Source organism: Acipenser ruthenus, chromosome 42, assembly GCF_902713425.1.
Source record: "Acipenser ruthenus chromosome 42, fAciRut3.2 maternal haplotype, whole genome shotgun sequence".
In the NCBI taxonomy this organism is placed as follows: domain Eukaryota; kingdom Metazoa; phylum Chordata; class Actinopteri; order Acipenseriformes; family Acipenseridae; genus Acipenser; species Acipenser ruthenus.
Window position 1 is genome coordinate 9205577 of NC_081230.1, and position 17406 is coordinate 9222982.

The 17406-nt window shown below is 44.7% G+C and overlaps 2 protein-coding genes across 3 annotated transcripts; one reads left to right on the top strand and one right to left on the bottom strand.

Moving 5' to 3' along the window:
• Positions 1–3037: 3037 nt before the first annotated feature.
• LOC117966912 (MYG1 exonuclease-like) lies at positions 3038–11413 on the bottom strand. The gene is made up of 7 exons (XM_034913821.2): positions 10853–11413; positions 9784–9896; positions 9185–9344; positions 8579–8728; positions 7652–7774; positions 6485–6666; positions 3038–3306 (listed from the first exon to the last, which is right to left on the bottom strand). Exons 1-7 carry the CDS (start codon positions 11147–11149, stop codon positions 3120–3122), a joined length of 1212 nt encoding a protein of 403 aa, XP_034769712.2. The 5' UTR covers positions 11150–11413; the 3' UTR covers positions 3038–3119.
• Positions 11414–12268: 855 nt separating this feature from the next.
• On the top strand, positions 12269–15990 carry LOC117966907 (pro-FMRFamide-related neuropeptide FF-like). 2 transcript variants are annotated; one of them, XM_059011454.1, is made up of 4 exons: positions 12269–12347; positions 14322–14460; positions 15152–15270; positions 15766–15990. In XM_059011454.1, the coding sequence occupies exons 1-4, from the start codon at positions 12340–12342 to the stop codon at positions 15884–15886; spliced, it is 387 nt and encodes a 128-aa protein (XP_058867437.1). In that variant the 5' UTR covers positions 12269–12339; the 3' UTR covers positions 15887–15990. The 2 variants fall into 2 exon arrangements, with proteins under 2 accessions (XP_058867437.1, XP_034769686.2); XM_034913795.2 differs by lacking the exon at positions 12269–12347 and having other exon boundaries at positions 13713–14460.
• Positions 15991–17406: the final 1416 nt, after the last annotated feature.

Below are 17406 nucleotides of genomic sequence, written 5' to 3' on the forward strand. Positions count from 1 at the left end.
TCGGATGAGGCAGACCCAGTCGTGTTTGATTTAGCCAGACGTGAACTGATGTTTTGAAGGCTGTTTCAAATCAATGACGTGTGGAAGTAGTTTGGTTTATTCTTCAATCTCAACATGACTCTAATTATCTTTCACAACGTTACCCTCACATTCCACGCACTCGTTAATCAAGCTGAATTATCTAATTGTATCTGTCCTTGTCGCGGTATCATTAGACATCAATAAATCACAAAATGCAGGTTTAAAAATGTTGCTAGCTTCAATTACTGTAGAGAGAGTTCTCTGAATGTAGTTCGGATAATGATGCGAGTGTTTTTGTAGTTTTTTTTTTATTGATGAAACACGTGGAAACTTGTTGGGCCTGTGTACCGTCAAAATATGGCTCTCCGTCAGAATTTGCTACCGGTGTAAGCTAAGAAATTAATAATAATAATAATAATAATAATAATAATAATAATAATAATAATAATAATAATAATAATAATAATTAAAACCGCCCCCTCTAACCCTAGGGGCGTACAATTCGAAACTCTACCTGGATTATCCACTTCACAAATTAAATGTGTGAGAGCTGTACACGAATTAAGAGAAGGGAGTCTGCTGCTGTAGGAGTGTATTTTATTGATTTATTTTGTAATGATGATAAACCATGATGGGAACAGGCCCCTCGGAACCAGTGCTGCCAGTATGTACTGGTCAGAGCTGTTGGGTTATTGCGTTTAGGGAGGTTGGGGAGCGGGTCCATTAAAAACGTTAAACCGCTTTATTTAAAGACAAGGGTCTGTTGTCTAGACAACTAGCAATTCTATTATAGGAGGCTTGATACCAGGAGGTTCAAATCCCACTGACTCGCTGTGTGTGACACGGAGCAAGTCACTTCACCTCTTTGTGCTCCGTCCTTCGGATGAGACGTAAAACAAACGAGGTGCTATAGTGACTGTGCAGCAGCAGTTGTTGATGATGCATAGTTCACCCCCTGGTCTCTGTAAATCGCTTTGGATAAAAGCGCCAGCTAAATGACTCATTCATAATAATATTATTAGCCTTGTCTGGGATTGTGCTGAATTGCATGGTGCCCAGTTACACGTAGAGGCCGGTAACTATCTGTTCCGCTTCCCAGTTCTCACCAGCGAGTCCTGGGATTCTCCGCAGGGCAGGGTGATGTCTGGACAGAACTTCAGTAACGTGACAACCTACTGTTTCCTGCGTGCAAGCCAAGGTATGCAGCGACACGTGTACCTTCTGCTGGCTTCTAGAATGCGTGTGGACTTGTGCACGGTCCTGCAGCGCGCACAGACAAAGAAATGAGGTCAGACCTTACCAGAACACGATGTGAAAAAATAAACCCATTGCGGGGGGGGGGGGGGGGGCATTGACGTGGCTCTTTCAATATAAAGCTGCAGACTAATATTTTTTCAATTAAACCCACACAGCAGATTTTTCAGCCAAGCTTAGGGAGTATGGAGGGCGGTGATACATCGTACAGGCTGTGTAAAAGCCTCTCTCTCAGGCGCAAGACGTTTCACAGAAGTAATCCCGCCTGTGTTTAATCCCCATGCTAGTCGGTAATGGAGGGTTTAGTAACAGGGACACGGTCATTCATTAGGATAAACGCTCTGCATTTCTGTGGGTCAGCGGTCCCACCTCATATGAGTAAATCGGTGCTGTTGGCAGGGCACATTTACCATTTAAAAATGCTAGTTCTTGTATTGAAGCACAGTACACTCCGCTACAGTTTAGCAGGGTGTGTGAGGAACGGTCATGTGAGTCAATGGGGTGGTGGAGAGGATCGGGGATTGGACACCCCATGGCTGGATTGCATGTGTGCTAAAGACTAGAACACAAATAGTCATTAGCGCATTTTTTAAATTAAACATGCCCAATAAAAGGTGCCAAACCAGAAACACAATTACAAAGTCGTTTACTTTTCGCTTTAGAATCGTAATAAAAAAAACACATAAAAACAAGACAAATAAATTGGGCTCATGGCGGTTTGGATCTTCTTCCGGGGTACAGGCAGTCTCTTCATATCGAAAGAGGTTTCTTATTAAATCTCACAGCACTGCATAAGGCGTTACCTGGAAACCAAAGACGGGGGGTTCAAACGGCACAGCATGCGGAACAGCTGTTATGCTAACGAGAAGGGAATTCATTTCAAGCCTCGAGGATTCTACCTTCCAAAAATAAAACACAGCAACACAGAGCGCCGAGACGCGCAGTCAGCCCCCGATCCCCGAGAACTGTTCATTACGAGACGAGGACCGATTGTACCTTCATGCTTCGAGCAGCAGGTCGACTGATAACAAGGATGAACATGACGCAGCCCCGCGGGTTCACACCTGCGCACCCATGATTAACCTGCTCTGAATAAGGAGAAGAAACATTCTTAATCTCTTAACTGTGCCACCAGGGACCCGTTGTGATGGATTTGTGAGAGACAATAAAATGGTGATTTATTGAGATCCTGGTCGAATCACAGGCGAGGATAATAATTCAAATCTTTCTTCACGCTGCAGGATTTTAATTTTAATTTTTTTTTTGCATTCAGACAGTGATGTTATTAGGCGGTCAAAACGTCACTGCCTGATGAGTAAATTATTCTGAGGGGCTATAAATACATTGGCTGAACTAATACAGCAGTGTGCATGTGTATCAGAGCAACCCCTTGCTTCTGTATCAGAGCACCCCCTTGCTTCTGTATCAGAGCACCCCATTGCTTCTGTGTCAGAGCACCCCATTGCTTCTGTGTCAGAGCACCCCATTGCTCCTGTGTCAGAGCACCCCATTGCTTCTGTATCAGAGCACCCCATTGCTCCTGTGTCAGAGCACCCCATTGCTTCTGTTCAGAGCACCCCATTGCTTCTGTGTCAGAGCACCCCATTGCTTCTGTGTCAGAGCACCCCATTGCTTCTGTGTCAGAGCACCCCATTGCTTCTGTGTCAGAGCACCCCATTGCTTCTGCGTCAGAGCACCCCATTGCTTCTGTGTCAGAGCACCCCAACAACACTGGCCCTTCTACAAAAAACAATAATTAAACCAATATATATCTGTATTTATTTATTACAAAAACACAGGATGCAGCTCGCTGGTGCCGTTGGTTCGGTCCAGTGCGGTTCAGGTTAGTTGCCATTGGCAGAGGATTTGGCTGCCCCCTTCAGGGTGTGCCGTGCCATGGCCAGCGCCCCCTCTCTGGTCCGGTTGCCCCCGATGAAGCCGCTGGCATGAACGAAAACGCAGCCTGGGATCCCGCTGAGTGTTGAGAGGGCTTCGTCACGCACCCCACGCCACGCCTCCGGGAGAGACAGCCTGCACACAAACACACACACATGCTTAGTGAGCCAACACCACTGCAGAGTCTCACAGAATAAGCAAGCTCAGTCACGTGACTGTAAGCTGCCAGTAGGAAGCAACACTAACAAGCTAACCTAACTGGCTAACTGATCCGGAAGCGAGTAAATTCAACAAACACGCTGCAGGTTTAGTCTTGCTGGGCTTTTTTCTTTTGATATTTTAAAATATCTTTTTTATAATCATCGTTACATGTTTTGTATATTTAGAAAAAGCTGAAAGAGACCGAAGCCGGATTAGAAAGAGATTGCATTGACCGACTAAGCCACCCTGAAATAAAATGTCAGGTTTCTTAAACTCCTGTCTGGGATTACAAAAAAGAACCGCTTCTAAATAATCAATTCTATGCCTGTCACAATGCAGGTTTAAAATCTCCAATACCCGAGTCGTAACATCACACAATGCAGAACATCCCTCCCCACCTGCTACTAGAATTGCATGCAATGTTTAGTCTTGCAGAACATTGATTTATTCATGTTTGGAAATAAAAGGCTGGTTTGATGGTTCAAAACATCTTTTCAGCCCTGGAATTGGTCTTCAGCCAAACAAAGGCACTGAAATTCCTTTTGATTTCGAATCGGGAAAATGCCAGCGGAGACGAAAATGTCACCGTCGTCTCGAACACGCTTCACTGCAGCAAGAAATGACTCTGAAATGGCTCAGATTCTTCAATAATTAGTACTTTGAATCTGGTAAAGACCACACTGAAGATTCACTCTCCCTGTGCTGCAGGTATTCGGACCCCAACTGGAATCCTTTTGCTGCACGGAAGACTTTTAAAAAGGGGTCACAGTTTTGAAAAGGAAAACAAAAAACACACCGCTATTCATTTTAGGGGGAAAAAAATGAAAACAGCCACACTTCCAGGTTTTTTGGCGGGGTCGAAACTCAATCTGCAAATGTCTATCCTGAAACCTGTGTCTAATTTTATAGCCAAGTACTACTGATCCGCACAAATATACTAGACCATTAGACTAGCTGGCCACTGCATGCTCAGGTTTGGAGAGAGCAAGCCGACGTTATTTCACAGCTTGTATGTGCCTTTGAGGGCTGAGGTGTAACGAGAGATGCTTGTTAAAACAGCGTTCAATACTATGCAGCCAAACCTCATCACTTACAGTCCCTGGAGAGAGACACAGAGCGCTCTGGCAACACTGAAGAGATGGTTGTGTTTTTCGGGAAGGAAATTGATTTTATTTAAGATCAATTATGTGCACTTAGGGAAGAAGTGACCTTGATTCTGAGGCATCACTAACTTTAGACACTCCAATTCTGAAGATTTACAGAGACGTGGATAGGAAACAGATATAAAACTATTAGGACCTTTCGTCTCTGTGGTCTCTCCAAGGAAATCCGTTCCTTTGCATTATTAGATTCCGGCACCCTTTGGAGCTAAGGAATGTCCGTACCAAGTTCCAAGCACAATTAGATTAACAGTAGGTAAACAAGCAAGCGCGACACACACACACACCCCTGCACTATTTTCACCCAGGCTAGATGCAAAATAGAGAAACTTCTGAATTTACAAGAGCGGAGAATCACAGTTTATACTCTTTGATGTACACTTGGCATATTATGCAGAAAAAGTGGACACTATAAAAAAAATAAACAGCAGGGGGCAAACTGGATAAAATGACTTGATTGCAGCAGTCGCTTGATTAGGAAACGGCCCACAGATGCATTCATCAATACTTAACTGTCAAGAGTACTTAAACCCAGTGACTGGGTTTGCAGATCTGCTCAACGCATCTCACTGCTGCAGCCACCGGCTCACAAACAACGTCTGAACAAGCAATGAGGCGCTCGGGGAGGGGAGGGGGAGGGGGAGGGGGAGGGGGAGGGGGGTCGAGAGTGATTGGCACTCCTTTAAGGGGTGGGGGGGGGGGGTGGGGGCAGTGATCATGTTAGCAGTGCCGATAGGAAGTATGATTTTAAAAGCTTTTTTTAAAGGGAGGGCACTAATGATGTTGCTAGGGCTAACAAGCAGTTAAGAACTTTTATATTTTAAAAGCTTTGGTTTGCACCTTAAAAAAAGAGGGGTGTGGAAGCTCCTTGTAGCTGAAATATGATTTGATTTTATAGGGCTTGGTTATTCCCGTTCCCCCAGGGTGAAGCGATTCATCAAATCCCTTTGGAAGAAGGAGGCAGGCAGGCAGGCATGTGGGTTTCCATAGAGAAGTCATGGATTGGTGCCGCCTCTCCAGTCTGCCTCCTGGGATACAAAGAGACTAATTACCCTTACCAAGCACCTGCAGAGTGAGAACCGGCAGAGGAAAGCGAGTTTAACCTCTCTCCCTCTCTCCCTCTCTCTCTCCTCTCTCCGAGGCTCCCAGTGGAGCTCTTTAAAATCAGTGCAAGATTGCACAGGTCTGCCAGAATGCCCGAAGCCGTATCCTGTCCCCCGCAGGGACCCCAATTCAGCAGCCGGCAGGGTTAATCAGGAGCTCACTGTGGAGAACAGAGCAGCCTTGGGAAGGGAAGATCCTTGTTATTGATCGGGTCTGCTAACCGGACAGGCAGGCAGGCACACAGGGGAGGGGGAAGGACTCGGTTTTATTTTAATCTAAAGTTAACGCGCCTAAATTCCCCCCCTGGTAAGCAAATCAACTGAAAACACACCCTCGAGCAGCAGTGCGTCGCCATTGAGGTGTTCGTGTTTCAATCCACACAGCAGAAACAAAAAATAAGAACACGCTGTTAATAAACTGATTGACAGAATGGACAGATCCTGTCACGGCACACAGTCTAGTGCATAAACACTGCCTCTGGATTAACAAGCAAATCTCGGGCAATGGTGAAATTATTAAGAGCAGTATAGGACATCTGAATCCAGGATATTAGGTAGGATACAGGGATGGAAATAAGACTCCCAATGCATAGCAGTATGCTCCATTCCTGGTTTTGCTAGGAGTTTAATGGAGCACTCCTGAGGTTGTTAGCTATGGGGCAAACCAAGCACATATTAAAAGTAGGTAACGCGGCTATGCAATAGGAGTCTTATTTCTACCCCTGTGATAGTCATACTGTATAATAATTCATGACAGAGACAGTGAGAAGCATGGAGTAGGGGCGTGGGGACGGCACGCATCCTCTCGGTGAGCTGGTTCTGGTTCTGGTTCTGTTTTGCAATCCTGACCTGTTCTGGAAGGTGTGGGGCCCGGCTGGCACGCACTGCACCCTCCACTGCCCGCTCTGGTCGGGGTACAGAACAAACTTGACGGTGGGCTCGATGCCCAGCTCCTGCTCCAGATTGAAGAGATGCTCTTTCCACGGACAGCCCCCCTGCGTGAACACCACCACCTCGCCCCCCACGTCCACCTGAAAGACACGAGGATGACATCAGCGCAGACACTACCAGAGCTCTGTTATTACTGATCCAACGCCACTTACACTAGGGGGAGAACTGGGCATCACAACTGCTGCAGAGTCACTTCCAATAGGACCTCGTTTGTTTTACGTCTCAACCGAAGGACGGAGCACAAGGAGGTGAAGTGACTGGGAGTCAGTGGCTGAGCCGGGACTGAACCTCCAAGCCCCTTTCTCTAACCACCAGACCACCGAGCCTCCTCCCAGAGTAGATCTGAAGGTATCGGGAACGCCACTAAAACATCGAAGTTCTTAAACAAGAACGGTTCTACGAATTCACATTTCATTTGTATACTGTAACTTCTAGCAACACATAATAGGCAATGCAATCTGTTTGTTTTTTTTTCAGAATATCCCTCCCAGCAGTTGTTCATTCTGCCTGATCGTGTCCCTTGCAATTTATTAAGGTCATTGTGGTCAATGAACAATTATCACAGCTGTCTCGTACTAAATTATTCAGAGATAGACTCTGTAGACGGGACATATTGAGTTGTGAAGAATACCGAGAGCCCATTCCAGACCTGTACAGAGTGATCAGCAAACAGTGTGTGAACAGGTATGGATTCATTTTGTTAGCTACTTTTAATATGACATCACTGCTTATAGCAACGCAGTGGTCGTTTACAGCTGTGGCCAAAAGGTTTGCATCGCCTAGAATTTTATTCATCGTGTAATGAAAGAAACGACAAAATGACATCGCAAAAGTCTACCGGAAACCACAACAGTCGTATTTCACGTTAGATTTTGAAAATGTCACCTTTTTCAATTTGCCAGTTTTTCATGAAGTACATGGAAAACTACAAAGCAGCGTGTAATTCAATATGTTAACGTAACATTATTCAGCAGGTTTCACTCGGCTTTCCGAATCACAATTAGTTGATTCTATAGGACGAGGAAATCCCTTTGGTCACAGCTCTGTTGCAACACAGCCAGGCACCTCATCCCGGGTTCGAATGGCCTCCTCGACCAGGGAGCGAGCTGGAAGCCAGGACCTGTGGTAGAAATCCAGCCGGTCCAGGAACTCCTCCCCCACCATCTCCATGGCCTTGTGGAAGCCAGCCTGGAAGAGAGCAGAGGTCAGTGCTACTGCAAAGCTGGGAATGATGGAAATAAGACTCCCGTTGCACAGCAGCGTGATCCATTCTCCTGGTTTTGCTGCGAGTTTAATAAGACACCTGAGCTTGTTGCTGTACCTACACACTGCGGCTAATCAAGCTTGTAGTAAAACCTGGAATAGGTGAAACTGCTTTGCATTGGGAGTCTCATATCCATCCCTGTACTTTAACCTTGGAGTGCTGCTTAGTATGGGTGATCCGAGTTGCTACCAATATTTGATATTGTTTAGGAAATGAAACACGATCTTACAAGGGTAGAGGCCAAGGTAATTATTTTTTACTGAATATTGGATTAGTCTTTGTGAATAACAATACTTTTTAATCATATTGCAAGTGAGTCTTTCACCTCAGACCCTGCAGCCCTGAGACAGATGAGAAGAGACAGAGAGGGGCAGGGGGGCAACACAGGAGAGCACAGCACTGACACATCCGTTTAGTCTCAACACAGGGAAACGCGGCGCTGAATAAAACATCACTCTGAACCAGCAGCTGCGACAAGGAGGCTGCAGTCCCTCCATTTTTATTAGCGTAATTATATGCACCATGCACCTTTTTGTACTGCGAAGTAAATTCAGGCTCACTGGGGGAAACCTGCTATGGAAATATAACGTTTGTATACACTCAAGACTCCTGGCTGCCACAGTACTACAGGAGGTATACATTATGAAAAGACTTTTCAGACCCCCACCTTGGTCCCCGGCACTACTCTTTCTATGGACAGTGGGGGTGTCGGTGACAGAGCTGCTCACCTGTGTGTCCTGGTCCTTATCGTTCCAGCGAGGGTTCAGGTGCCCCACGCGGGAGCTCAGGTTGCTGGTCACGGTGTAGCGTGGCTCCTCATCCCACTGTGAGATGCCGTTATCAATGGCGTCTATCTCCTCCACGAAGTTCTCATAGACCTGCAGACAGAGAGTCAACAACATCAGCTCTGTGGTCTAGGGAAGAGAACTCCACTCTCAACACTGCAGAGCGCTCTAGTAGTATAGGAAAGAGAACTCCACTCTCAACACTGCAGAGCGCTCTAGTAGTATAGGAAAGAGAACTCCACTCTCAACACTGCAGAGCGCTCTAGTAGTACAGGAAAGAGAACTCCACTCTCAACACTGCAGAGCGCTCTAGTAGTACAGGAAAGAGAACTCCACTCTCAACACTGCAGAGCACTCTAGTAGTACAGGAAAGAGAACTCCACTCCACACTGCAGACCATTGCTATATCAAAGATAATTCCGAATATAAATGAATGTCCAATTGTATTTACTTTTTGGGGGAAGACAACAAAACTATTACATGAGCGATCGTAGGGCAGTGTTTCTGATGCCCAGCCCTGCTCCTGAGCCCCACTGCCTCCCAGCTCACCTTGTCGTACAGCACCTGTACCTCCGGGTCCCCCTCCTCTCTCTCCAGCCTCTGTGCGAGGACGCGCTGTCCGAAGTGCAGGTAGACCAGCCCGGCGCTGCTCAGCTTAGTAACCCAGCGTTTCTCGGGCCGCAGGCTGTGGAACGTCTCGCTGAACGACCTGAGAGGAGAGGAAGGGGTTAACAGCGGGCAAGGGGGCGAGGGTCTGCCCTTGGAACTCTACCCGAAACCAGTCTTTCACCTGGGTTACAATCTGAGGGTGTATTAAAGTCAATAATAATAATAATAATAATAATAATAATAATAATAATAATAATAATAATAATAATAAATTAAACAATCACTAATTTGCCTATTTTGACAATTTCCCAAGATTTTCAGTTCCAGTGGTTTGATTTTAATCCGCACAGCCAATCACAACCACAGAAGCAGCAGGGTGTTCTAATACATGCGCACAGCGCTGTATGCATCTATCTGTGACTGAGCTTCTGTGATTGAGCGTGTTGAAGTTCTGGGTGAGGAGGAGAGAGAGAAGGAGAGGGAGGGGTTGGTTGTATACAGAAGCCCAGGCTCCGAGGGGCTTTCTCAGTCTCTCTCACCTCTGATGGTGGTCGTATCGATGCCTCTTGGGGTCAAACTCCCCCCCAACATCCACCACCACGTCACACTCCGACAGCAGGGCAGGGTCCCGGGTTCGAACGATCTCGGCATCCTGGGAGAGATGGGGGGGGGGGGGGGGGATGAGACTGGGAATCAGCAAATGCCTTTAATACCTGTGTGACAACAAACGTGTTCACTGTTCCTACTGAAATAAGAGAGGAAAATATATAACACAACACAGCCGCCAGCGTGAGTCCTCATCTACTGTAATTTATTTTATTTTAGACGTAAAAAACGAATCGTTTTTTACGGTAAAACGGAAATTAAAGTTTATAACCGAAAAAACAAATTAAATTCGTGCAGGCAAGGGAACGGGACATACCAATAGTATACACGTATCGTTTTTAGGGTTCTCTTTTTATAACGAGGCGTCATAAAAGCATCCTGAATTTGCAGAATTAACAGCTGCACCGAGGCTTCACTTTTGCGGTTAACAACACGAGAGTACGTTACAGTTCAAGAGAGCATTACAAATAACACAGGCTGATGATGCCAGCTACAAATGAGTTGTAGTCAATTTAGCATTATTTATGTTCTTTTCATCGATAAACCCGTTTACAAACCTGAAAACAAAACCGCCCTAGACATCTGAACACCCGGACTAAGTAAGAAGCCGCGGTTACCGCATTGTGGGGCTGTGTCAGAATCAGTCATGACTTCTGATTTGTGTTGCTATATTAAAATTATTAAGCGATGTTAATATGATCCGTCTACAGGCGTGCAGCGAGGAGCCAGCGCTGTGACGTCACGTTCTGGGGTATAATCCTTTACATGCCTACAAAACTTGTTTTGTGTGTGCGTGTGTTTGAATAAAAAATAACGCTTAAAAATATGTCAACAGCAACACTGCCGGAGATTTTCAATTGTGGAACGCGTTGTTATGAAAAAAAACTACACGCCTCGCATGTCGCGCCATTAGTAAGCCAGTTGTCGTGCTTGCGTCGTGCTAATCGGTGGCTTTTCTTTTGTTGGATTTGGTTTCCTTTATAAACAGCAGACTCGACCTACCTTATACTCCGGTAGTTGTCGAAGTAAGAAGCACGCTAGCACCTCGTCGCAATGAAAAGTCCCGTTGTGAGTCCCAATCCTAAGAACAGCCGGCATCTTCAGTCCGCAAACACGCTTCGCTGCGGGGGGTGGCATGTGGGTGTCACCGCGGCTTAGGGCGGCGCTGGGTCCGGTTTTAACGGTGTAGGAATTATCAAGAGGTCGGTCACCGGTCCCGCGGAGAGCGTACGATGCGGGGCTGAATCTGCGACACGCAACGGGGGCGAGAACACGCTGGATGCGGGGAAAGAGAAACATGCGGAACCGAAACACACACGGACGGGTTTCCTGGGCTTATTCATTCCGGTTCGAGTGTTTCCACCCGGACAGTATTAACGGAAGAGCCTTTTGTTTTGTTGTTAACGCTGAACTTTGCAAAGTTGAAAAAAAAAAAATAATAAAAATAATTTAAAAGAAATCCGGCCACACTTCAGGGAATTACTTTATATGACTTGACCAAAAACGAGCGCAAAATTTGGGGAAACACTGTGAGACCAGCCATGCAGAATGTGGACAGCTGCACCTTATCAATGCAGACTATATTTAAGACAGAAACAAGCAATGACTATGTACCGCAAGCTGTGAGCTGACCAAACGAGTATTTTAAACAAGATCTCGGATGTGCCACACGTGTTTTATTGTATTGTATTATATTGTTTATTCAATTTCAAGCAATGCACGAGGGTTTGGAGCTAGGAGAGGGCAGTGTGGTGAATAAGATTGAACTAAACAGTTTTGAATAGAATTTGATTTTTGCAAACAGTAAGATTTTTTTTAAATCTATACATTACGTTTCTAACCCAGGTATATATACATACAGCGCGTATACATTTCAGAACTAAATTCACACGTTTGTTCCAATGAGATACAAACTCGAATTGCAGTTCTATTACCTCGCCACTGGGTGTCAGCATTGCTGTGGAATTACAAAGAACTGAAGCCTGCATTGAGCATATTTATAAAAGTCTCATATAGAAACATGGATTCTGACATTTTTCATAATATCTACATAATATATAAGCATTGCATTGTCGATGTTTGATTTGCAAAACCGAGGTCCTACTGCAAGCGACTCTGCAGCAGCAGTTGTGATGCATAGTTCACCCCCCTAGCCTCTGTAAATCGCTGTGGATAAAAGTGTCTGCTAAATGACTAATTCGTAATAATAAATATATATTTTAATACAATATAATGTTATCATATATGCACTTGCACGATACACGTTGCGATGTGTTATATGTTAAACAGCATAATCTTCGACAGATAGATGGGTTTAAAAAATGCACACGTGTTTTACTTTATCCAAACACGCTGCAGTAACTGGATCGAGCAATTATCAATTAGCTTCTATTGACTCAATTGAATGAGCGTGCGGGCCGCGTGTATATACCGGCGTGTTTGGAGTCGTTATCCAGGTTGGCGTGCTGAGGGGAGCAGAGCGCCGTGGAATGACTGCGTGAGTCTCTGCTTTCTGATTTTTAATATCTTCGTTTTTCTTAAATTTCGCTTTGTCTCTCCTGTTTGTAAATAGTTTTGTCCTTTAAATAGTGATGGGAAAAGTATAGTCTCGTGAGCCTTTTGAACCATCGCTTCACCAAAAAGGTTCCCTGATCTGAGTCACATGCAGTGCTTCGTGACACCTAGTGGTAGATCTGTACAACCCAATGTCGTGGTCTTTTTAGCCAATCGGTAACAAGTAATTTACTATCGCGTGTTTTATCCAATCAGAGTTTTTGTTTACGGTGTACAAATGTTGTATACATGTTGTTCCATGTAATCACCACAGGGTGGCAGCATTGATCTGGAACTTGCAGTACAAATTTCTAGGGTCCAGTTTGGAGACGGGTGCCGGTTTAATTCTGGTGTCTTGGTTATTTAGAAACTGCTTGCTTTTAAAATGTTATCAATGGTAAAATAGTTAAGAAAATAATTATTTGTAAGATTGGTGAGGGAACCTTTGTGTAAGGCCATTCTCTTCAGCTGGAATTGGTATCCTACGTTTTGGTCGAACTCATTTTAAGGGTTAATTTTTGTGGTTGATGTTTATATATCGTTTAAAGACGGCGGTTTTCATTCAGAACAGCATAATAAATATTTTCTTATTCACGGGTCAACATGGAAATGTAAAACTAAAATCACTATAGAAACGGCCACATATTCTAGTTACAACACTTTTCATCGGAAGGTAATTCTAGTCGATGAGACGATGCCAAGTTAGTTTAAAAACTGCTAGAAAGATAAACTAGGTTCTTTGCAATCCTAGGCAATGGGCAACAGTGCATTGGACACATTTATCATCTTTTACAAAACAATCCAATTCACACACATTGCATTACTGCTGGACCTTGCTGTGTAAATACACATCAATTAAATCATCTAGTATTTCCATTTATTTAATCGTGGTTATACTGATCCCTTCTAAATGTATTTATTGAGGAAGAAGTTATTTTCATTTGTCATATTTTATTATAACTGGAATCCTGTTATCAGGTGAACTGAATTTGCTGCAGTATTTTCTTAGCCTTGAAATATCGTACACTGTGTTGCTCTAGATGAAAATTCATGTTTTTAATCGGCTGCTTTTTAAAATGTATAAAAATAACGGCATGGAAGTATTTGTATTGTATAAATGTGGGCAGTGGAGTCATTAACACAGTCCTGTCCATTTTTGGATGGATTTCAATTCTATTAATGCTACATAATAATGCAGCAAACGCTAAGACTACTGCATGCACTGAAGTAGCTAAGACTTATCATTGTAAGCTGACTCATTTTTTGACCTGCCTTTTTGAAACGCAGCATAACGTGATAAATGGCAGGTTTGAAGTGTGGAGATTTACTGGATTAAATTAGACACCTTCGCTAAACATGTCAAAGGGAATTAACGACTCGGCACGCCTCTGTTTGTAAGTGAAGGAAAATAAAATCAGATTTATGGGTCCAAGTTGAGAACAAAGGCGTTCATTTAAATCTCTTTCCCCCCATGTGCAGTAAAGCACTCGCATGATTATTATAGTGTGTAGGAAGTTAAAGAAGTGACAAACAGCACTCCATTATCACGACATGTAGCGAATCCTGTTGAAAATGAATCTGTTTAATAATCCTGGACGCGCTCCGGGGAGAGGGAGTCAGCGGTGATGTAGGGGCCATCTCCGTCCCCTGGCCCCCGCTAAATGGCTTTCAAATCGGTTAAGCCTTCAAAGCTACTGGCCTCCGGTCTCCCATTAGCACTTAAAGGGGCTCTGAAGTGCATTTACAAACTTTTATCGTAATCCCCTTGCGTCTGGAGACTCGGGCACAGAGACACGGTCCGTGATATAAAACAGGAGTCGCGGAGTGAGAAACTGGACCGGAGGCCAGCGAGAGCGCACAGAAGAGCGAACGAACAGCAACGCAATCAAACACGTTTCATTGCACCCATGGAGAGCAGGGTGCTGCTGACGGCCCTGGCCCTGGTAGTAGCTTGGGTCGACCCGGGCCAGTCCCTGGAGGAGGGCTTGGAGCCCCCGGAAACCTTCCAGATAGACCAGCAGCAGCAGAACTTCGCCCAACGGCTGCTGGAAGCCTTGGTAAGGAACTTTCTTTCCTTGTGTTTTGTTGTGACATATTGTGAATATTTGTGCAAGCTTGTTTTTTGTGCCATGTATATGTGCTTTAATTCATTTCTTGTTTCGGTGTTTCTTTCTATGAAAGTCTGTTTATATTAATGCTGAAATTCGTATAGGTGAAGGAACTCCCCATCCCTCATACTATTTATAGATCTAGCTCTCTTGATCTATCAGTTCTGAGAGCACATTGGTGTGGATTTGGGCTGACATCCAACAAGTTTCATATATAGATAGATCATTTATTTTTCCCCCTATAGTCTTTTTAAAGCTACAGTGTTTTTAAAAACCTTTTCCAAACCATTGTTTAATTTCTGTGGGTAAACTTTTGAAATGTTGTCTAGTCTAGCTTTTTCTGTCTAACATGGTGTAAGGAAACGAGTATTGCGTCTAGTTCCAAACGCACTACACGTAGCTCGGTGGCAGATTTGCTTAGCTTGAATACATAGTGACAGGTTGACTGTCAATATTACTGTATACTTCAGTAAGAGTCTGTTAATAAAAATCCGTCCATGACTCCACGAGCGAGGAGTGTGAAGTGTGTGTGCCTGATTAGAGTCTGGGTTGGTTCTTATCCTTCATCTGGATGCGTTGGTGAAGATGTTCGTGGCACTGCATGTAAATGGAAGTCCTTGTGCTGTTTTTCCCTGCTCAGGAGAGTGAGGGGCGTTCCTCCCGGGGGGATGAGCGGGTGATGACTGCTGTGCTGCGCTCCCTGATTCACGGACCCCAGCGCTCTGGCAGGAGCCCTTCAGTCCTCTACCAGCCTCAGAGGTGAGCTGGATCCTGCATGCTCTGCGTATCTTACAAAGCTGCTGGGAGTAGAGTAGTTAAGCAATGTAGAAACAGAAAATCTATGTAACAGTGCTGCCTATTTTCTCTGGAGTGGGAAGCTGAGATCAGGCGTTATGGTAGGCTTGGGGGTCCTGTGGTTTGAGTAAGGGGCTTGTTAGCAGGAGGTTCAATCCCGGCTCAGCCACTGACTCCCTGTGTGTGACCCTGACCAAGTCACTTCACCTCCTTGTGCTCCGTCCTTCAGATGAGATGTAAAACAAACAAGGTCCTATTGGAAGTGACTCTGCAGCAGCAGTTGTGATGCATAGTTCATCCCCCTAGTCTCTTTAGATAAAAGCATCTGCTAAGTGATTTAATTTAATAATGTGGGCTTGGTGTGTCCCCAGTGGTCTTGTAAGATCAGGCTCCAGCATGCAAAGGTTCTGGTTAATCCTGTCTGCAGTGTAATACTAAACCCTTGTTTTTTGTGGCAAGGTTTGGCCGGGATGCCAGGGGAGCTGTGGGCAGCGAGGAGCGGGTAGAGTCTCTCGGCAGGGAGGCCATGCCGGCACAGTTCTGGAGCATGGCGGTGCCACAGAGATTTGGCAAGAAGTAAACTAAAGCAGCCGCCGTCCAGGATACTTGTCAAAACAGACAAGTACAAATTTCCATCCCAATACCCAGCTCAACGCACTGTACCCAATAAAACTGCTCGGCTGCCCCCTGTGTGTTTTGTTTTATTTTTTACTCGTGTAGGACGGTACCTGCAAACCTGTCTTCAAAGGGGAGTCAGACACAATGAAGAGCGGTCTACAGGGTTGCTATAGAAACGGCTCGGAGTTCTGAATGGAACGTGGAATGATGGTTAATGGAGCTGTTTGCTTGTGTTCCATTTCAGACACATATATGTAGGGGGTGCCGTGGTCAGCTGTGCATTTTTACATGTTAATGTTTAAAAGGACATGTAGAACCTTGTACCCTTTATACACATGTAGCGCCACCTGGTGGCCCTCAACAAAACTTGAGCCCATTAGAGGTCCAGTTAGACTTTCAAAAGTTACAGCCACTAACCTTTCAGAGTTTATTATTATTTTATGTATTGTTTATAACAATGCTGTTTGTACATGTTTTCTTTTCTGGTGACAGCTTTATTCAGTTTTATCACCCAAGTGTAGCTGAACGGTTCAAGCTGATCCTGTCCGATACATGTGTTGAATAAAAAAATAAAACTCCAGTGATGAGCAATCGTTTGAAAAGTCTGGAGTGTATTTCTCCTTCTGATGTGTTGTGTGACTCTACATTTTAAAAAAAAAAAAAAAAAAACAGATAATGTCTCAAAGCCAGATGTTGGTTTTTGTCCAGGGTGGGTCCTCCACTTGCTTGATCTCTTCCAGGCAGTGGGGCTGAGGGGGGGCAGTCAGCCATTCTGTCTGGGCTGACTGTGAGCTTGATTCCCCCTCTCTCTGTTTTGAACTGCAGTATAAACTAATGAGAATCACCGCAGTGTTATTTCTGCGGGCTGAAATCAAGCTCTCAGGACTCTAATCCATCAGTCAGGATCGCTCTGCAACCCGATACAGAGTGGTTGAAATCATTATCAGGCTTGCATCCACAGGGAGCACTCAGTCCATTTACAGCGCGAACAAAGGTCTCTGACCCACTGCAAGTCTGCATTGCTCCATTAACGGCGTCCTTTCCTATCGCTAATCCTTTTTCCCCGAGACTTCAGGCTGACAGTATCGGAGTAAACGAGACCAGGGAGAGTTTTGCTTGTGCAGTGTGTCAGCCCACCAGGGAGGCTGGCAATCCATGAACTGTGAACAATGTGTTTCACTCGCTGAACCGACTGTTATACCGTGTGTGCAGCGTTCCTTCACCTGGGGGGGGGGGGATAATGTATGTGTTTTATAAACTGCTTCTTTATACACAGCTGCCTACATCACCCCTATTTTGATTACCAGATCTCAATAGCTTTAAAATGTCAATCTGGCATTATGATTTGAGTCGAATTTTCTGTGATTATTAAATAATAAATGGATTACAGTGCTGTTTAACTCTCTTAAATTGCAGCCGTCTCCCTGTGTTAGATGCAATTTAATAAGCGTTGTAAATGCAACATCTTTTTTTTTTTTTTAC